General features: G+C 46.4%; 1 protein-coding gene across 1 annotated transcript in view; it reads right to left on the bottom strand.

The window, feature by feature from the left end:
• The window catches only part of gldc (glycine dehydrogenase (decarboxylating)), a 148,883-nt gene that overhangs the window by 100,630 nt on the left and 25,418 nt on the right, over positions 1-22,835 (bottom strand). The window contains exon 3 of the mRNA XM_055632629.1: positions 6,385-6,520. Coding sequence (XP_055488604.1) covers positions 6,385-6,520 — 136 coding nt within the window. The remainder of the gene's footprint in view (positions 1-6,384; positions 6,521-22,835) is intronic.

Here is a 22,835-nt window from a genome sequence, read left to right as displayed (position 1 = left end):
GATAGTGCTAGTGTATCGGGATCGCGGGTCGGCATGGACTTGGTGGGCTGAAGGGCCTGTTTCTGTACTGTATCTCCGAACTAAACTAAAGACACGAATGCCAGTTGCTAAGTCATTTTACAGGTTTGTCGCAACCTCTTCTTCTCCAACTTCATCGATACTATTTTATGCGCTCAGAACGCATAGAAATACAACAAATCTGAAAGGCGTGTACAAGCTACCTTTTTGCAACAAACTGTTGCAAAGACATACACTAGCAGACACTTTAAAATTAACACTAACCTGAATCAGCTGCTTGGTTATCTGCTCCTGAGAAAACAGACCATATAAACTTGAATGCAGATTTTACAAATCCACTACAGGTGCACAACCTTTTATCCGGTGTTCCAGAAACCGAAAAGCTCCGAAAACCGGCCATTTTTTCCAGATGTCGTCTGCGCACCAAAGCTCGCGTTTGGCGCCAAACCTGACCCAAAACGACCCACGGTCAACCCAGGTCTGTACTCTGTAGCGGCTGCCTCCTCCCTGGAGACCGGGAGACGCTTAAACATCTGTAAATCATTGCTTAAATGTTAGTCAGTTAGTTTGGAGGGCTTTTATGTGAAGGGGGGTGAAGGGGTAAACTTTAATTCTTAGTCCCCTACCTGGTCGGAGAGGCGGGGAGCGGTCAATGCCTTACCGGGTCGCCGTGCAGTAAGCTCCGCAGCGCTGTGGCCGTTGGGGCTGCGGGCGGCGCCAGTTGTAGCTCCGACCCGGCAACTCTACCCCTGGCTGCGAGGCGCTCCAAATCCAGCGGCCCGCGGCCCGCGGCCGGACGCCCCAGCTCCGCGAATGTCGGGAGTCGGCGGCGTCGCAGCGCTGGGATACCAGCGGGGAGTGGGCAATGCCTTACCGGGTCGCCGTGCGGCAAGCTCCGGAGCGCTGTGGCCGCCGACCCAACGTTCGCGGAGCGTCGCTGGATTTGGAGCCGCGCAGCCAGGGTAGAGTTGCCAGGGTCGGAGCTCCAACCGGCGCCGCCCGCGGCCGGACGGAGCCCCCAGCTCCGCGGCTCCAAATCCAGCGACGCTCCGCGATGTTGTGTGTCGGCGGCCACAGCGCTCCGGAGCTTGCCGCACGGCGACCCGGTAAGGCATTGCCCGCTCCCCGCTGGTATCCCAGCGCTGCGACTCCCGACATTCCCGGAGCTGGGACGTCCGACCGCGGGCGGCGCTGGATTTGGAGCGCCTCGCAGCCAGGGGTAGAGTTGCCGGGGTCGGAGCTCCAACCGGCGCCGCCCACGGCCGGACGGAGCCCCCAGCTCCGCGAGGTTGGGAGTCGCCGACCAGGTAGGGGACTAAGAATTAAAGTTTCCCCCTTCACCCCGACTCCACCACCGCCACATAAAATCCCTCCAAACTAACTGACTAACATTTATGCAATGAGTCTCCCGGTCACCCGGGAGGAGGCAGCAGCTCCAGACTTTTCAAGCCGCCCGCGCTACCTACCTAATCTACGCTAAAAATCTTCCATTCTGAAATCCGAAAATGTCCGAAATCCGACAAGTGTCTGGTCCCAAGGCTTTGGGATAAAAGGTTGTGCACCTGTAATATGGTTACGTTTTGTTGCCACAATAGAGCATAGAACAATACAGCATAAGAACAGGCCTTTCTGCCCACATTGTCTGTGGTAATGCCATGACAAATTCTTATCTGCCTGTTTATAATCCATATCCCTCCATTCACTGCATACCCATGTCTGACTACAGGTGTTGTCTGTGCGCAGTTTGTACATTCTTCCTGTGACTGCATGGGTTTTCTCCAGGTGCTCTGGTTTCAGGTCCCAAACTGAAATGTTGCCTACCTACGAGTATGAATAGGGGTCCCACCTGTAATGTTGCCTATCCAGGTCCTTCAGTGATGGTGGTTGACCCGCTGAGTTACCTCCGCACTTTGTGTTCTATGCAAGATTCTAGCATCTGCAGTTCCTTGTGTCTATGTGGATCATTCACTTAGCTGTATGTGACAAAAAACCACTCAAGGGCGGCACCGCGGCAGAGTTGCTGCCTTACAGCGCCAGAGACTCGGGTTTGATCTTGACTACAGGTGCTGTCTTTATGGAGTGTGTATGTTCTACGTGTGGCAGTGTGGATTTTCTCTGTGTGCTCCGGTTTCCTCCCGCATTCCAAAGATTTGTAGGTTCATAGGTTTATTGGCTTCTGCAAATTGCCCCGAGTGTGTAGGTTAGAACTAGTGTATGGGTGAATGCAGGTCGGCACGGACCCGGTGGGCCAAAAAGCCTCTTTCCACACTGTATTGTTAAAACTCAAATGCTCGGCCTGCCATTGTTGGGGTTGGAGATGTTCTTGAAGTTACCTCTTCCTGTCTGCTATTTAATTGTTCACCTTCATTTGTTACTCTGTCGTAGAACTGCAGTGTCAATCTAATACATTGGTTGGGAGTTCACCTCCGTCAGTGAACACACTTGCCAACAACTATCATTACTTTGAATTGCTGACCTCTTAAATTAATGATTAGCTTCTGCTGTTTTTTTACAGATATTAGCATTAGCTAAGAAAGTAATTTCCTGGAGACAGGAGAGACAGGAGAGACTGCAAATGCTGGAATATTGATCATAAAGCAAAACAAAAGTCATAGTCCAAAAGACAATATCCACCCATCAGACAATCACCCTCCCTCACCAGTATTCATCTAACACGTCCCATACCCAATCAGCTTTTTCAGCTGGTACACAAAAAAGCTGTAGAAACTCAGCGGGTGCAGCAGCATCTATGGAGCGAAGGAAATAGGCAACGTTCCTGCCGAAACCCTTCTTTACAAGTCTGAAGAAGGGTTTCGGCCCGAAACGTTGCCTATTTCCTTCGCTCCATAGACGCTGCTGCACCCGCTGAGTTTCTCCAGCTTTTTTGTGTACCTTCGATTTTCCAGCATCTGCAGTTCCTTCTTGAACAGCTTTTTCAGCTTTCTCCTCGCCTTCATTCCCATCACTGAAGAAGGGTTCCGACCTGAAATATCATTTGCCCATTCCCCTTCAGATGCTGTCTGAACCACAATTTCTCTAGCACCTTTTTTTTTATGCGGAAGTAATTTCTTAATGAATTATATGTTTTTGAACAGGCCTACTATTGACCTACAGTTTGAACATTCTAGCTTAGTTTAGTTTAGAAATACAGCATGGAAACCGGCCCTTCGGCCCACTGAGTCCCTCCGACCATCGATCACCCGTACACATGATTCTATGTTATCCCACTTTGGCTTCCTAATTCCTAGGGGAAATTTAATTAATGTTAGTTAATATACATTATTATTTTTTAATGGTCTGAAGAAGGGTTCTCACCCGAAACATCACCTATCCATCTTCTCCAGACATGCTGCTTGACCGGCTGAGTTACCCCAGCATTTTGGGTCTATCTTTGGTATAAACGAGCATTTGCAGTTCCTTGTCATTGTAAACAACGAAGATCCTACCATTAAATATCACTGTAAGATAAACATTCAGCTTCAGCTGTGTGTGGTGTCTTTAGGACAGGGGCCGGCAACCTTGTTCTGCATGGGAGCCGGGATGCATGTCTGTGAGCGGATTGGCGGGCCACATCAACACGTGTACATATGGGTCCCACCCCCATCCCGTCCCGGATGGCAGGCATCAAATCACGCATTCATAGAAGGTAGACAAAAATGCTGGAGAAACTCAGCGGGTGAGGCAACCTCATGCAATCCTTGCATGTCTCATCCGCTGAGTTTGTCCACCTTCGATTTGTCCAGCATCTGCAGTTCTTTCTTCAACGTGTTCACAGAAGGTGGGGTAGAGCTCGAACGCACGCTCGGCGGGCCGGATGATTATGGGGAAAAGAATCCGCCTGCGAGCCGGATGATTTCAGGTTACAGGCCGCTATTCAGCCTGGGGGCTTTAGGTTGCCGACCCCTGGTTTAGCACAAAAGTGAAATCAGATGGATATGAAAATGTATTTCACAATGAAAGATAAACTATAGTTAAATGGGACAGCTCTCGGGAATGGTCCTCCACCTGAATTGTTGACTGGTTTCTCTCTCCCAGTGCTGCTTGATTGGTCAAATTTTTTCAGTGTTTAAATCAGTTTGTATTGAAGCTATAACTTAGAGAGCACCTATAGAGAAGTCAGTGGGACTGGGACTGAGAATTTATGTGATAACCGGCTGGTATCTCAGAGGTATTCATAATAAAGCTATTAATGTTTTCAATTTCCAGCATCTGCAGGTTTTGGCTCCAGTTTAGTGGGATAGTGAGAAAAATGGGTGTTCATCTACTTGGGGCATAAGGAAGAAATGGGAGATAAAATGAGTGGAGGAGCTGGAGGGGGTGGGGCGGGGGGGGAGAGGTTGATGCCTAAAATTGGAGAACCCAAATGTCCATAACGTTGGGTTGTCAGCTACCAAGCAGAATATGGAGGTACTGTTCCTTCAGTTTGTGTGTGGTCTCACCCTGGCAATGGAGGCAGCCAGGACAGAAAGGTTAGTATGGGTAGGAAGGAACTGCAGACACGGGTTCATACCGAAGGTAGACACAAAATGCTGGCGTAACTCAATGGGTCTGGAAGCATCTCCGGAGAAAAGGAATAGGTGCCGTTTCGGGTCGAGACCTTTCTTCAGACTGAGAGTCAGGGGAGAGGGAAACTAGAGGTATGAAAAGCTACAGAGCAAATCAGAGCTAGCACTGATGACCAAGGAAAGGCAGAGCCCACAATGGTTCATTGTTAGCTGCGGAAGAGGTGATAATGAAGGGATACGAACAGTGAAACTAGTATGGGAATGGGAGTTAAAATGGTTAGCAACAGGCATTTGCAGCAGGCCTTGGCGAACCTACCCATGTCTGCCAGAGATGCTGCCTGAACCATTGTACTCCAGTACTTTATCTATTTTCTGTATTCCAGCATCTGCGGTTCCGTGTATCTAGGTAACCTAAGCAGACTGCCTGCCAGCCAAACTACTCCCACGAGTTTTTGCTCACTGAAACTGAGGGTTGTTAAAAGTTCCTGATTTCCAGTGTCATCAATTTGTTACCAAGCTACAATTATAGCTTTGCAGAGTGGCTCGGGAACAGAGTTAAATTAGTGCCTAAATTGGGATCATTTTCCCCTCAAATAATGCAAAATTCATTTAAAATGAGAACCACGGGTCTTAAGAGTCATGTAATTGAGTTCATTTGCAAAGAGCGTGATGGTGGGATTGGGAGAATGAAAGAGCGAAAATGAATTATATTTGATGGAACATTTCAAATATTACTCTGAGGCTAAAACAATACTTGCTTACTGTCCACTCTGTTGATATTCAGCATCACATGATATAGTCTTGTGACTGGAAGTACATGGCTGAATCAAACAGATTCAACTAAAGAATGGGAAGCAATAGCTTTCTTAAACAAATTATTTCTAATTGCCTCACTTTTAATTTTATAATTTACAAATTAAGCTAATCCTCCACTGTTATGACTTTTCAAATGACATTCCATCATATCATTGGATGAAGGAAAAATACAAATATTCCAAATTATAGCTCCCACCACAGCTCAGTACTCATCTTTTTGAGCACTTCTGGGGTTAAATGAAACTGCGATGGTGTGATAGTGCTGTATCATGTGCCTCGGGGACGTCATGGTCATAGTATGAAGGAGTGTCCCGACCGGAAACGTCACTCACCCTTTTTCTTCAGAGATGCTGTCTGAGCCGCTGAGTTACTCCGGCACTTTGTGTCTATCCCCAGGGTGACGGCTGGTTGATGTGATGGTTGAGTTACAAACATGTACACAAAACTGTTTAACTATCCTAGTTAATTAACCTTAGTGTGTAGAATGTAGGGAGCTTGATGAGAAAGTGGGGAGAATATAAAAAAAGTACTAAAGTCAGATGTAGAAACAAGGAATTGTAGATATTGTCTTACAAAGAGAGACACAAATGATGGGGTAACTCAGCGGGTCAGACAGTACAGTACCTCTGGTGAACACAATACGTTATGTTTCGGGTTGGGACTCTTCTTCAGACCGAAAAAACTAGGATGCCTGGTGATGAAGAAGAATCCCAACCCAGTAAATGATTCCATCCACTACCTGCATTACAATCCTTCCTTCGACCTTCTTTAAACCTCTTGAGTTCAGCAATGACAAAGATTTACAACCATACTGCATTCAAGATTGGGGGGCACAGACCATTGAAACATATCCCTGGCGCAGGGTTGCAAATTCCAATTATTCCTCAACTTAGATCACCTATCTTGCAAGATGAAAGCTGGCACCTTCTAATCATTGTAGATGTGTACACTGCGCACTTGATTTATTCATTCAACAATGAGGGAAACAACCACTCTTGAATTCTGACAATTAAGGAGTACATTTAAAATGAGAAAGCTTTATTACCATCCTGCATTTTCTAGCAAGTTGCGGATAATTGCTTGTGGTACTGAGCAGTTGTAATAGCCCATTCCAATGTAAGACCTCCAGATTTTATTCTTGCTTGCAATCTTGTGTAGACTGGCAAGGATTTCATTTTCACCTATGGGGGGGAAAAAAAACAAGATCGATTCAACTGATTTCACTTGAAATATAACAAACAAATAATTAAAATACCACAATGTGGTAATGAGAATAAATCTAAAAAAAGTTCGGAAAATTGGTTGAGTGTTTCACACTTTGCAGTTAATAAATCTCAGCCTAGTTTATACTTATATACAGTACATAAAGGCTATTATACTTTGCTAAACTAAAGTAGATTGATGGACAACTTCAAATCAAGCCATATTTATCACAAAAGAGACAACACAATAAAACTCGCAACATTTCCAAAGTTTAATCAAAATAGTTTAATTTAGTTTAAGTTTTTAAGTTTTAAAAATACAGTAGCAACAAAGCAGACTGAAGTTTTGCCTTTAATGGTGATGCGAGGATATAGACACTATTTCAATTAGCGTTAGCTTTCTAAACAAAGCTGATTAATACAATAGTTATCAAGGTGTAGAATAAATTGCAAATCTCTCCCTCAAATTACTTAAAAGAAGAAAGTTACTGCTGTTTAGTCCCTTGTTACGTTTTCATCTCCTTTCCGGCTTCTCATATGTCCTGCCAATAATTTTGCCTTTTAAAACATACAGCAGAGAGTGCTTACATCTAAGTGCCAAATGCATATGCCTTGAGCTTTATTTGTACTCTACTACCTATGAGTTAACTTAATTCCAGTTTTTTTTGCAACTATAGAAAATAATTTTTTTTTCAGGAGTAACACATAACAATGACTAATTTGGTGTTCTCCAGAGATGCTGCCTGACCCACTGAGTTACTCCAGAACTTAATGTCCTTTTTTGTAAATCAGCATCTACAGTTCCTTGTTTCTACTAATTTGGTGTTGTTTCTTGTAGCTCCAGAATTTTTGTTTACATTTTCAAAAATACACTACATGTATAAAAATATATATATTAAGTGTGTCTAGTGAAATGTCTGTCTATATAATTTTTTGATGAAGCATATTTTTTACATTAAAAATGTCTGGAGCAAAAAGAAAACAACTCCAAATTAGTCACTGTTATGTGTCACCCCTGAAAAAAAATTGTTATGCAATTCCCACATGTGACATATAAATATGTTGTATGGGGCAATGAAAGAGAACTTTGATTAAAATATCCTGTAGCAACAGGACACATCTGGCCAATAAACTCTTACTCCTCCACTGCTGAACTAAGCAAACTGCACCGAGTTGCATTACTTACCTCAATTCTCAGACACTCTACTGTACTACACCAATCATATAGCCTCCCCAATCACTTCCTGGTGTGATGGCCCTTACAGGGTCAGAGACCCAGGGTTGAACCTGACTATGGGTGATGTCTGTACGGAGTTTGTACGTTCTCCCTGTGACCGCGTGGGTTTTCCTCGGTTGCTCTGGTTTCCTCCCCCACTCCAAAGACGTACAGGTTTGTAGGTTAATTGACTATGGTAAAAATTGTAAATTGTTCCTTGTGTGTTGGATAGTGCCAGTGCATGGGGATCACTGGTCGATGGGCTGAAGGGCCTGTTACCGCGCTGTATCTCTAATCTAAACTAGTCATGCCCAATCGTGAAAAGCAATGGAACATCGCAAGATACTTCCAGTGGAACAAGGCTAGAAATGCCCCAGTCCTGTCCCTTGCACTAACAAGGCTGGAAATACCCCAGTCCTGTCCCTTGCACTAACAAGGCTGGAAATACCCCAGTCCTGTCCCTTGCACTAACAAGGCTGGAAATACCCTAGTCCTGTCCCTTGCTAGGGCTCCCATCTCAGTGATGAGAATGCTCCTGGAAACTGCTACTCCAGCTGGCTGTCCAGCTATCCCACCACCATCCAGATGGGAAGTCACAGGTCTTCAGAGCCTGGATCAGAACCAATTCCTGCACTATTACAGTTCCTGAGCAACCTCCCTCTCCTTTAACATCAGCTATAAGCAACTGTGCTGGATGTTGTCTCTTCAGCAACGATTACACATAGATTGTGCTTGCTCTCAAATAGACATCCAGTGATTCTATGGAGATATTTCCAAGGCTGTGGACTAACTAATATTGTCTGGGTCGACGTTGCCCTCTCAGTCAACCTTCTGAAAGAACAACAATAAGCTGATCAGCTCAGTTCATGTCCGATTGCTATTGTGTGTAAATTGGCTACTGCATTTAAGTTAGAACACGAACTGTAATAAACTCCCGAAATGCACATATATGACGTGCAGCTCTCCAAATATATAGTCAAGCTCTTCATGAATGTAACAACTTCAACAAATTTAAACGGCAATGCAATAAGAATAAATTAACCAAGAAGGGTTCCCTTACCCGTTCTGACAAACTAAACAAGGCATTTAAAATGGAAAAATAACCTTTTCGCTACCCAAATCCGTTGGTAGCTTGATGCCATCACAAAATTAGCATAGTTCCCAGCGCAATACATGATTGTAGTATTACACTTTAAATATGAAATACACTCCACTTTTTGGGTTTTATAACAACTGCGCTCATGGTTTTGTGGCCTTTCATAAATGTATCTCCATGCTAAATGCTTATTGCATATTACAAAAGGTCTTTTATAAATGCATTAAAAAAGCTTTCATCCCCCTCAACCTCACTCTCTCCAACCATCTACACATAACTAAAACTCTGATCTTGTGCTCTTCCAGTTTGCGGGGTTTTCCTATTAGCGCAAAAACGGTACACGATAGCGCTACAATTTTTCGCCAGGTTACTCACCATTCTCCTGTGCTGTGAATGTAACATTTCGTTCCAATCGGTGATATATTGTAAAAGTTATCGAGGTTTAAAAATCTTAAAACTCCGCGCGTGTGCAGATTCCTTCAGTCAGCGCCACGCAGATTGGTCTCTTTTCCTGTCAGTCAATGCCACGGCTGGGATGGTGACACCCCTTCCTGTCCCTCCTCACTCACAAACTCCTTTCTCCCCTCCTCACAGTAACTTGTCTATCGTCTCCCCCACCACTGGCGATGGCCGCTGGGGGGTCTCACTGGAGGCCCTGGTCCCGTCTCTCTCTCCCTCATCACTCACACCTCTCCCCCGCCCGCCCTCTGCGGCAATGGCATTGCAGTCTACCCGTCCCCCCGGGTCCATCTCCTCTGCCGCCGCCGTTGCAGTAGCTCACCCTCACGTTCTTCTCGGAGGAGATCTTCTCCATCAACTCATCGAAACTCATGGTGCCCACCGTGACGAACACCGACTCCATCCCCCTCCCCTCCACACACCCACGGCCCGGAGGCGGCAGCAAGCAAGCAGGCAGGTGGGCAGGGTGTGGACCGGCTGAGCAGCAGCAGCAGCGGGTGGTCAGACAGGATGGGAACGGGCCGAGGGAGGGAGGGATAGTCGGGTTGCAGGGTGGCCGAGCAGTTTGCAAGAACACACACACACACACACACACACGTCAAGTCAACGGGATCTAAACTACAGCTAACAATGAATGACCTGTGGTGGAAGGAACTGCAATGCTGCTTTTTATAAAGGGAGGGTGGGAGGAAGACGTGAGGGAAGGATTAGGGGAGGGGAGGAGGAGAAGGGAAAGATCCTGGGATGGTGAGGAGGGAGAGTGGGGGGATTGAGGGAAAGGAAGGGGCAGGAAGGGAGAGGGGGAAGTGGGGGAGGAGGGGGAATAGAGGGAGAGGAGGGTGTGAGTGGGGGAGGTAGGGAATGGGGAATAGAGGGAGAGGACGGCAGTGGGGGGGGGGGGTCAGGAGGGATAGTGGGGGGGGAGGTTAAGGGGAGGTGAGGAGTGGGGATAGAGGGATAGGAGCGGGATATGGAAGGGAGAGGAAGGATGGGGTGACTGAGGGTAGGGGAAAGGAGAGGGAGGGAGGGAGGGAGAGGTGATGGAGGGATTGGGGGAGGGGAGGAGGAGAGGGGAAAGAAGTGGGAGGGTGGAAGAGGGGGAGGGAGTGCTGGGGTACGAGGGGAAATGAGCCATGCCTGCGCAGTTGGGGGCTATGCGTGAGTGGTGCAATATTGCGTTGGGGGAGACGGGTTGCATTGGGGGAACGGGTGAGTGGTGGAATATTGCATTGGGGAACGGGTTGCATTGGGGGGGGCTAGGAATCCCGTGTGACAGGGACCCAATGGGTTCCACTTAAGTCTAGTAATAGGATAAATTCCATATATGTCAACAATGCCATCTGCAAGCAGGATCCATGGCCTACATTCTGTTCTAAGTATTTATGTGCATTTCTGCAGTAAACTCTCTCCACTCGGACAGGTTTTCTGGCAGAGCATTGCAAGTGGACTTCCCTTCCAAACTTTTTCTTGTCCATGATTCACTTCAATTAAATCCAGCCAATCCTCCTCATGTTTGATGGCATTTGATGGCATTTGCCCTCCAACCTTTGAACACCCATCAATGCATGCCTTCAAATGAGCAATGCTCAAAGGTGTACAACACTTTTCAGAGGCTTGTTCAGGATGGCTCTACTCTTGAGTATCCCTCTTGAGCTCACATCTTCCCTAGCCAACAATTAGCCTACCAGGGCACCACTCTGCCCTAGATCATTTGTTACTGGCCCCGATTTGTCCTGGTCTTTTCTCGCCTCCAGCTCATTCCCCACCCCCTACTTTTAGTCTGAAGACCAGACGCGCACCCATCCTTTTTCTCCAGAGATGCTGCCTGACCCGCTGAATTACTCCTGCACCTTGTGTCTATCTTTGGCCTATTATGGGGCTGGGTGGGTTTGGGACTGGTGCAGAACAGAATGGTGGCAAGAAAGTACAAGATACAGAAAAAGGGGGCAGGGAAGACAGAGAAAGGTAAAATATATAGGAAAGAACTGCAGATGCTGGTTTACACCGAAGATAGACACAAAACGATGTAGTAACAGCCAGATAAGCAGCATCCCTGGAGAGAAGGAGTGGGTGACATTTCTGGTCGTCCCTTCTTCAGACTGAGAGTCAGGGGAGAGAGCTACCCTCCCCCCTCAGTCTGAAGAAGCTAAATTATAGACGGTTACAATAGGGAGAAAATAATGTAGATAGCTTCTTGATGGGCAGTAAGGTCATGGTGGGCTAACGAGCCGGTTTTTGCACTGTTTGATGTTGTTACTATATTTTCCAATCTAGGGGAGAGTTGAGGTTACAATCAGATCAGCTATATTAAATGCAGACTATAGATGCTGGAGTCTTGAACAAGACAAGGTGCTAAAAGAACAGTGGGTCAGGTGGCATCTGTGGAGGAATGGACAGACAATATTTAGGGTGGGGACACGTCTTGAGAGTGATGGAGTTGGGGGGATTTAGCTGATAGAGATGGGGCAAAAGCAAGCCTACAGGTGAGGAAGAATGATTAGCAAATTATTGGAGATAACAAAAAATAGATAAAATGGTTCCCTTGTCTCCATTTCGCCTCACGCCTTAAGTAACAATTTGTCCAGGTGTAGCCCACTTCTACATGGATCAATAAGCTTCCAGAATAAGTAACACAACAAATCTTGTACACGTAGTGAAGCTTTTGATACACCTTCAGTTTAAAACTCAAAGGGGAAAAGGACAAGCAATTTAAAAGAATGTGTCGTGGGATTAAAAAGAGAAAGGAGAATAAAATAAAGAAATTTGGAAGAGCAGGTAAATGCTACTTAGAATACAATGTCTCATCCGGGACATACAGCTCTAAATGGTTGCTTGATAGCCAGTTCTCAAACAGGAGAGCGAAAAGACAGGCCAAGAATTAAACTTCTTTTGTCATTCTTCTTAGGCAGTCACATGGAATTGAGGTGGCTTGCTGCCATTTAGGACTGGAAGGTGCCTGTGTGTGTTTTCTGTCAACAAGGGATAACCTTTACACACCAACTGCTACACAGTTGTTTCCCTTGCAATATTTTCTCGTAGTTGGCTATGATCCAGAAAGATCGGACATATATGAATCCAAGCACATACGTTTGGTGCATTTACTTGTGTTTACATTAGACAACTCAATGATTGAAGCAAAGTGTAGATTTAAATTATTTTGAGTCAGCTCAACAGATGCTGTGGTGTGGCTGCAATCAACTGTTGTTCATCCTCACACAGATCAGTACTTGCTCCACACAAATGTTTTTGTCTAGAGTCATAGAGTGAGACAGTGTGGGAACAGGCCCTTCGGCCCAACTTGCCCACACCAGCCAACATGTCCCAGCTACACTAATCCCACCTGCCTGCGTTTGGTCCATATTCCTCCAAAATTGCCCTATCCATGTAGTCCCAACCTCAAGTACCTCCTCTGGCAGGAGCCTGAAATCTGGTACATCCAGGTTCAGGAACAGCCTCCATCAGGCTATTAAATTCGCCATCAAACAAACTCTGAACTATAACAGCCTATTGCACTTTATCTGTTTATTTATGTGTATATATATATGGCCTATGCTATATAGACACACTGAACATCTGTATTTATGCTTACAATATTCTGTTGTGCTGCAGCAAGCAAGAATTTCATTGTCCTATCTGGGACACATGACAATAAACTCTCTTGATTCTCTTGACTTGACTTGACATCCACCACCCCTTGTGTGAAAAGGTTACATCTCAGATTCCTATTAAATCTTTTCCCCTTCACCTTGAACCTATGTCCTTTGGTCCTCGATTCCCCTACTTGGGATTTCCCCTCGATTAACCAGTCCCTGCAAACATGTACTATCCCTGCCTGCTTCAAAGTCTCCACTATTGTCCCTGTCCCCAAAAAGGCAAGGATTACTTGTCTTAATGACTACAGGCCTGTCGCACTGTAGTCATGAAAACACTTGAAAGGCTTGTGCTGGCCAAGCTGAAAAATATCACAAACTCCCTGCTGGACCCTCTGCAGTTTGCATATCGGGCCAATAGATCTGTAGACTACACAGTCAACCTGGGCTTGCACTTCATCCAACAGCACCTAGACCGCCAGGGGACCTATGCGAGGATCCTGTTTATTGATTTTAGCTCTGCATTCAACACCATTGTGCCAGAGCTACTACGCTCCAAACTTTCCAAGTTGACTGTGCCTGAACCCCTTTGTCAGTGGATCATCAACTTCCTGACAGACAGGAAGCAGCATGTGAGGCTGGGAAAGCACATCTCGGAACGAAAACACTCAGCATAGGAGCACCGCAAGGCTGCGTACTCTCTCCTCTGCTCTACTTTCTCTACACCAATGACTGCACCCCCACAGACACCTCTGTCAAGCTTCTCAAGTTTGTGGACGACACAACCCTGATTGGACTGATCCAGGATGGGGAGGAATCTGCCTACAGACAGGAAGTATCACAGCTGGTGTCCTGGTGCCGTAGTAACAACCTAGAGCTCAATGCTCTTAAGACAGTGGAATTGATTGTAGACTTTAGGAGAGCTCCATCTCCCCTCCCCCCACTCACCATCAACAACACCACAGTCACATCTGTGGAGTATTTTAAGTTTCTGGGAACCATCATCTCCAAGGACCTTAAGTGGGGGGCTACCATCGACTCCAGAGTCAAAAAGGCACAACAGAGGATGTACTTCCTGCGGCAGCTGAGGAAGCACAATCTGCCACAGGCAATGATGGTCCAATTCTATACGGCCATCGTAGAGTCTGTTCTCCCCTTCTCCATCATGGTCTGGTTTGGCTCAGCCACCAAGCACAACACCTGGAGGCTGCAGCGAATCGTCCGATCAGCAGCGAAGATTATTGGCTGCAACCTTCCCTCCATTGATGAACTGTACACTGCAAGGGCCAGGAAGCGACCGGGCAAGATCATCTCTGACCCCTCTCACCCTGGCCACAAACTCTTTGAATCACTTCCCTCTGGAAAGTGACTCTGGACTGCCACAGCCAGACATAAAAACAGTTTTTATCCACGAGTAGTTGCTCTACACAACAGCCAAAATTCTTAGGCTCCGTTTGATCTGGTATTTTGTTGGTTCACATGCTTGATCAATGGTGTTTTATCATTAATGTTTTATTATTAATATTTAGTGTTTTCTGAGTCATTCGTAACTGTCACTGTATGTCATGCTGTTACTGGTGGGCGGAGCACCAAGGCAAATTCCTTGTATGTGAATACTTGGCCAATAAACTTATTTACTTACTTACTCTGGACAAGAGATTCTGTGCATTTATTCCTCTCATGATTTTAGACACCTCTATAAGGTCTCCTGTGTCCAAGTAATAGAGACTCAGCCTACTCAACCTCTCCCTAATGTTCAGACCCTCTAGTCCTGGCAACATCCTCGTAAATCTTCTCTGAACCCTTTCAAGCTTGACAATATCTTTCCTATAACACGGTGCCCGGGAGTGGGAGATTGCAACCTTCACGTGGTCCACCATGTTTTCGACTAATGCGATCAACCCGATGTGCACAAATAAATAGGTTGAATAAAACAAGTTGACCTACAACTTTAGGCTGCGCACGCCATAGGCAAGAAGAAGAAGTGCCCAGAACTAAACACAATACTCTAAATGTAGTTTCACCAACGTCTTATACACCTGCAACATGACCTCCAACTTCTATGCTATTTGAGTCTCAAGGGCCTGTCCCACTTAGGCAATTTTTTTGGCGACTGCCGGCAACTGTCACAGTCGTAGCATGTCGCCGAAAAAGCGGTGAAAGGACCCCCCTCCCCAGGACAATGTCTACGACAACCTACCACCTAGTCGACATCAAGCTACGGCAAGCTACCGACAATCGGCGAAGCAATTGTCGTGACTGAGGACGCCACCTATGACAACCTACCACCACACAGGCGACAACCTACGACAACCGACGTCTCCCTACGTCCACCCGCGACAAGTTATGACAAGCAACCAACCCTGTCGGCGACAATTGAAGACAACTGAAGGCAATTCAGTCGCCGGTACCCATCGTCGGTTGACGTAGGTAGTCGCTAATACAATTCACCGAAGTCAGCACCCAGCGACAACCATTTGCCGTCATCCTGGCAACAACCTACGACAGCGCCTACAACTGGAGAAGACAGGCAACGTCAAGCCCACTGGCGCCGAAAGGTTTTGAACATTTCGAAATCCAGTGGCAGCAACAAGAAAAAAGTTGCGACACTTGAGGAGACAACTCGCGAGAATACAGGCGTCACCCCGCGGCCATGTGGTGACAGGCGAATTTTTTCGGCGACAGCCGGAAAATAGGCTAAGTGGGACAGGCCCTTCAGGGTCTTGAATCATAGTAGTGTAACAACTTTTCCAGCAAACCGTATTTTAAAATGTAAATATAAAATATTTAATATTTAAACATCTAAAATTTAAGAAGGGAGCACAGAAATTGGAATTGGAAGCGGAGATTGATAGGTTCTTGATTAGGAAGAGTGCCGAAGGTATAGGGAGAAAGCAGAATATTTGGTTGAAGGAAAAAATAGATTAACTGTGATTGAATGGTGGAGTACACTCGATGGGCTGAATGGCTTCATTTTGCTCCGATATCTTATGGTACTAGGCCACAGTGAGCTTAAAGGGAGCACACAATAGAAAACAGGGCCAGTTTAAAGAGAGAGAAGAAACAGAGCCCCAAAGGGAGTTCAGGAAACAAAGAAAAAAAGAGGCAGTTGCCAAACCATCTTGATTTCCCATGTATCTGAGAGCAGATTATTGGAAATTTCCTGCACCGCATGAATCTGCAAGGGCGAATCCACCACCAACACAAATAACCCAGGACAGCAGTCTACTCCTTTGTCTTGGACATTTCCCAATCATTAGTCATAGACTTTAAATTTTTGCTGGTTTTGTTTACAAGGGGACAGAGAGTAGGCCTGCTCTGCTAACTTAGTCATCATTCTTTCAACATGCATCCTCTTTTCCTCCACATCGGCTGCTGGTAAATTCTCCCAATTCACTTTTAACTACACTTTTCATGTTGACGGCTGCATCGGGGCTATCTCCTGTGCCCATGCGGAACTCACCGACTTCACTAACTTCGCTATCAATTTCCATCCTGCAGTCAAATTCACTTGGACCATCTCCAACATCTCCCTCCCCTTTCTTGATCACACTGTCTCCATCACAAGAGATAGACTGACGTCTATTATAAACGTCTATTATAAACCCATTGACTCCCACAACTATCTAGACTACACTTCTTCCCACTCTGCCTCCCTAACTATCCCCACTGCCCAATTCCTCTGTCTATGCCACATCTGCGACCAGAATGAGGTGTTCCACACCAGGACATCCAAGATGTCCTCATTCTTTAGAGAACGTGGGTTCCCCTCTTCCATCATAGGAGAGGCCCGCCTCGAGGGTCTCCTCGATATCCCGCAGCTCCGCTCCTGCTTCCCCTTCGCGCAGTCGCAACAGGAACAGAGTCTCCATCGTCCTCACCTTTCACCCCATCAGCTGTTGCATATAGACAATAATCTTCCGATATTTTCACCACCTCCAATGGGATCCCACCATTAGCCACATCTTCCCATCTCCAGCCCTTTCTGCCTTCCACAGAGACCGTTCCTTCCGCAACTCCCTGGTTTACTCATCCCTTCCCACCCAACCCACCCCTGCCCCAGATACTTTCCCCTGTAACCGCAGGAGATGCAACACCTGTTCCTATACTTCCTCCCTCAACTCTGTCCAAGGATCCCGATAGTCCTTTCAGGTTAACCAGTGGTTCACTTGCACCTCCTCCAACCTCATCTATTGTATTTGCTGATCCTGGTGTGGACTCCTGTATGTCGGTGAGACCAAGCACAGGCTTGGTGATTGTTTTGTTGATCATCTTTCGCTCAATCCGCCTCGGCCTACTGGTTGCTGGTTGCTAAACACAATAACTCCCCCCCCGTTCCCATACTGACCTGTCTACCCTGGGCCTCCTCCACTGTCAGGGTGAGGCCCAAAGCAAATTGGAGGAACACCACCTCATATTTTGCATGGGCAGCTTACAACCCTGCAGTATGAATTTTGATTTCTCCAGCTTCAAGGAATCCCAGCTTTCCCTCTCTGTCTGTTCCTCCCCCACCCTAGTTCTCTGACTGGTCTCACTGTCCTGATTAATTTTACTGTTTGTATGCCACTCTGCATTCTCACAGCATCCTCCTCACAGTTCACAGCCACCCAACTTTGTGTCATCTGCAAATTTGCTGATGTTACTTTGAAACTGTTCATCTAAATTATTGATGTATATTGTAAATAGCTGCGGTCCCAGCACCAACCTTGCGGTACCCCACTAGTCACTGCCTGCCATTCGGAAAGGGACCCGTTAACCTACGCTTTGTTTCCTGTCTGCCAACCAATTCTCTATCCATGTCAGCACTCTACCCCCAATACCATGTGCCCTAATTTTGCCCACTAATCTCCTATGTGGGACCTTAACAAATGCTTTCTGAAAGTCCAGGTACACTACATCCACTGGCTCTCCCTTGTCCATTTTTCATTTTCCTTGTTACATCCTCAAAACATTCCAGAAGATTAGTCAAGCATGATTTCCCCTCCGTAAATCCATGCTGACTCGGACCGATCCTGCTACTGCTATCCAAATGTGCCGCTATTTCATCTTTTATGATTGACGCCAGAATCTTCCCCACCACCGATGTCAGGCTAACTGGTCTATAATTCCCTGATTTCTCTCTCCTGCCTTTCTTAAAAAGTGGGATAACATTAGCTACCCTCCAATCCACAGGAACTGATCGTGAATCTATAGAACATTGGAAAATGATCACCAATGCATCCACGATTTCTAGAGCCACTTCCTTAAGTACCTTGGGATGTAGACCATCAGGCCCTGGGGATTTATCAGCCTTAGGTCCCATTAGTCTACCCAACACCATTTCCTGCCTAATGTGGATTTCCTTCAGTTCCTCCGTCACCCCAGACCCTCTGGCTTGTCCATCAGGAAGATTGACGGATCCAAAGTACCTGACAGCATCCGTAGTCAGGATCAAACCTGAGTCTTGTGCAGCAAGGCAGCAATTTGACCATTACGCCACTGTGCCACTCCACTTACCAACAATCTCTCTCAATCATGCCTCTGAAACATCCATACTCTCCACCTCATCCTCGCATACCCAACAGCAACTTTTTAAAAACACAGACGGAACATTAAATAAACACGGTGACGCTGACATCTGTTTTCTCGTGTATTCCAAGGTGTCGCAGACCTAGGAGGCAGCAGCTGCCAGGGTTTAAACTTGACCTTAATTGACATTCAGAATGCCGTCATCATTGGAGATCTGCCCAGCAGCCAGTCTAAAACAAGCAACTATCCTCTCCTCATGTTTAACTCGCCTCACATCACAAAGTCTCTTCTGGATTAACAACCTGTGGATAGTGCACCCTCCCCCCACCCCCCTCCCTGGTTCGCAAACTGGCCAGGAAGTGGCGAAAGAGGGAGGGTGAAGATGGGGATAAATCAACAGTCCCAGCCACCAGATATTGGCACTAGTTGTAAATTTAGAGGGCTGCGTAGGAAGTGGAATTTGCTGTGTGACAGGACACTGAGATTGATTGGACTGGAAGCAGAGCTGGAGCAAAGAGTAGAGCAGTCACATACAACCAGCTCTGGAGAATTGCACAGGGACTTTGGTGGGCAGGGTAGAGAGACTGATCAGTACAATCATCAGAATAAAAATGCTTGATCCACTGGCAAAAGGTCCTCACGCGATCTCCAGTGAATTAGGAAGTCCAGCATCAACCTGCCATACACGTTGGCACCCCATCGTACCCAGCAATAAAGTGGTAGCCAACTCCAGGAAGACCTTAGGAGAGGAACCCTGATGTAGCATCCAAGTTTGTTAGTTTCCTTTATTGTGACGTGCACCAAGGTGCAGTGAAATGTTTTTTTGTTGCGTGCTATCTAGTCAGCAAGAGAACTATACATGCTTACAATCAAATGGGGTACAATGGGGAACAAATAGCGACTTGGAGACTAAAAAGGAAGATGAGAAAAAAAGAGGAGAAAGGGAAAGGAGAAAGAGGAAGGAAGAACGCTAATAAATCCAACAGTGAGAGAGTTAAACAATGCAGAGCCACAGTATCATTGAGACAGGATACCACTGTCGCCCATTGCCTCTGCCACAGCACCGAATTCTGCACATTGGTCCCCACAGAACCAAAGATTCTAGTAAACAGAGCGGCCTTGCCAGGATAGACAAAAGTGCTGGAGAAACTCAGCAGGTGCGGCAGCATCTGTGGAGTGGAGGAAATAGGCAACGTTTCGGGCCGAAACCCTTCTTCAGCCTTGCCAAGACATGGGTGATGTAAAGTTAATACAGAGGGACGCCTCTTAGCGCGCAGCATGGTTTTTGGAAACGAGAGGGTGGCGCCATTGACTCTTTGATGGGCCTCTGGCTAACCCCTTTTGGAAAAGTTTTTCTATCCGTTCTTTTATATTATATACACTACCTTACGCTTGTTGGTAAGGAAGGAAAACAATGGAGAATCACCTCACAATTTCAAAACCTAATTGTGATGATGACCATTTTACTTTGTGAAAATTCCATGTTAATTCAGTACATCACATGTGGAATGGTGGGCAAGCTTATGAGCGTATTTGGGTGGAAAAAAAGTTTTAAGAGTTTGAATAATTTCCTTGAAGTGTGTATAATTGTGTTACTTTTGAGTGAGAATTTTATTGTTTTAAAGTGTGTTAATATCTGTGAGATTTAGTATATTGAATGAGGTGTGGCAACTTGTGAGTGAATGTTACATAAAAAATGTTTTAAGAGGTAGTGTCTCTTTAAGAAGTTGCAGTTGTGTGGGGTGGAGCCACACAGTTATTTCCTTTTCCTTTGCTCTTTGGATATGCTTATCTATTTATGTGGAAATTAACTGTTTATTCGTTGTTTTCTTTTGACATAAACAGAGGAGAGATGCAAAAATTCAGTTTGTTTGATCTTATCGATGTTTTAAGTTTTTTTTCCCCCTAATTCTAATCTTATGAGCTGAGTTCAAAAAGAGACCTGGATGCTTTTGGCATCCTGATTAAAGTGTTAGATGAGATTAGAAATGCCAATATCGCAGAGAAAAAGAAAATGATGATTTGGGAAAATTGTGATTGGTATGCATTTATGCTAGGAATTTGAGGTTGTGAATTTGGGGAGATAGATTGGAACAATAGACAATAGGTGCAGGAGTAGGCCATTCGGCCTTTCAAGCCTGCACCACCATTCAATGTGATCATGGCTGATCATCTCCAATCAGTACCCCGTTCCTGCCTTCTCCCCATATCCCCTGTCCCCGCTATTTTTAAGAGCCCTATCTAGCTCTCTCTTGAAAGCATCCCGAGAACTTGCCTCCACCGCCCTCTGAGGCAGAGAATTCCACAGACTCGCCACTCTGTGAGAAAAAGTGTTTCCTCGTCTCTGTTCTAAATGGCTTACTTCTTATTCTTAAACTGTGGCCCCTGGTTCTGGACTCCCCCAACATACGGAACATGGTTCCTGCCTCTAGCGTGTCCAAACCCTTAACAATCTTATATGTCTCAATAAGATGCCCTCTCATCCTTCTAAACTCCAGAGTGTACATCAGGGCTGCCAACTCTCACGCTTTGAGTGTGAGAATCACGCCCTCGAGCAAACTCTCACGCCCTCACGCTGATCAGAAATTTCTCACGCTCTGTGGTGAGAAATTCTGTGATCAACGAAAATGTAAAAACTCGGATAAACTGCATGGTCCATGGGTGTTGGAGAGCCGGGGCTGAGGGAGGGATAAGAGCAGAACCAGCGGCGGGAACAGATGCGGGGAGCCGGGACTGGTGATGTATTTGCCGAGCAGTCGAGTGTTTGCGGGGCTGGCAAGTTGCTCGCTGCAGCTCCAGCCATGAAGCACTCCGGACAGTGCAAGTCCCGGGCCGTTGGGGGCGTCGGAGGCGTTGCGCCGCTGCCGTGAGAGTCTCTGTGCTGAAGGGACTCTCAAATGGAGGTGGAGAGAGAGAGGGGAAGGAGACAGGGAGACAGTGGGGAGAGAGAGACTGTCTGCATGCTGCACTCCCTCAATAGCAAGAATGTCCTTCCTCAAATTAGGGGACCAAAACTGCACACAATACTCCACATGTGGTCTCACTAGGGTTCTGTACAATTGCAGAAGGACCTCTTTGCTCCTATATTCGATTCCTCTTGTTATAAAGCCCAACATGCCATTCACTTTCTTCACTGCCTGCTGTACCTGCATGCTTACTTTCATAGACTGATGAACAAGGACCCCCAGATCCCATTGTATTTCCCCTTTTCCCAAGTTGACGCCATTTAGATAGTAATCTGCCTTCCTGTTTTCGCTACCAAAGTGGATAACCTCACATTTATCCGCATTAAACTTCATCTGCCATGCATCTGCCCACTCCCCCAACCTGTCGAAGTCGCCCTGCATTCTCATAGCATCCTCCTCACAGTTCACACTGCGACCCAGCTTTGTGTGATCTGCAAATTTGCTAATGTTACTTTGAATTCCCTTCATCCAAATCATTGATGTATATTGCAAATAGCTACGGTCCTAGCACCGAGCCTTGCGGTACCCCATTAGTCACTGCCTGCCATCCTGAAAGGGACCCGTTAATTCCTCCTCTTTGTTTCCTGTCTGCCAACCACTTCTCTATCCATGTCAGCACTCTATCCCCAATACCAAATACATTTTGCCCACTAATCTCCTATGTGGACATCCGGTGGCGCTGTTACTGGCTGCCTCCGCCCACAGTCTGGTTGTCTTTTTGGTTTACGTTATGTTTAAAGTATGTTTTTTTCAGTATTTTATGTGGGGTGAAGAGGATATGGTAAGGGGGAAACCGTCCTTCAGTTACTTCCTAACGTGGATGCGACTATTATCTGAGTCGCGCCCTCGCCCCCCTCATCGCGGCCTACTAACTGGAGGGGCGCGGCCTTTCCTGCCGGACCGGACCAGAGCTTCAGCAGCGGCGGCGAGGCGCTGGAGACATCACGGAGGGGGCAAGGCCTTACATGGGATCGCCACTTGGAGCTCCGGAGTGTTGGGCCGCTGTGGAGCTGTGGGTGCGGAGCTCCCAACACGGGCGGCGCTGGTCGGCGCGGACTCGGTGGGCCAAAGGGCTTGTTTACACGCTCTACCTCTAAAGTCTAAATCGTTACTTGGAAGAGGTCCGTCCAGAATTCAGTGATTTCAAATCAAGGATTTGGTTGAGAAAATACATGGCAAGATTAGTAAGTTTGCAAATGATACAAAAGTGGTTGGTTTTACAGATAGTGGTTGTGAAAAATTGTGAAAGAGTGCAGCAGGATCTTGATCGATTGGCCAGATGGGCTGAGGAATGGTAGATGGAATTTAATACAAAGAAATATGAGGTGTTGCATTTTAGGAAGTCTAACATGAGCCAGACCTACACATTAGATAGTGGGGCTCTGAGGAATGTTGTAGAGCAGAGGGATTTAGGAGTGCAGGTGCGTGGTTCCTTGAAGGTGGAGTCGCAGTTAGATAG

This window comes from Leucoraja erinacea, chromosome 3 (assembly GCF_028641065.1).
Source record: "Leucoraja erinacea ecotype New England chromosome 3, Leri_hhj_1, whole genome shotgun sequence".
In the NCBI taxonomy this organism is placed as follows: domain Eukaryota; kingdom Metazoa; phylum Chordata; class Chondrichthyes; order Rajiformes; family Rajidae; genus Leucoraja; species Leucoraja erinaceus.
Note: the sequence above shows the minus strand (reverse complement) of the source record. Positions and strands in the feature narration are given on the sequence as shown.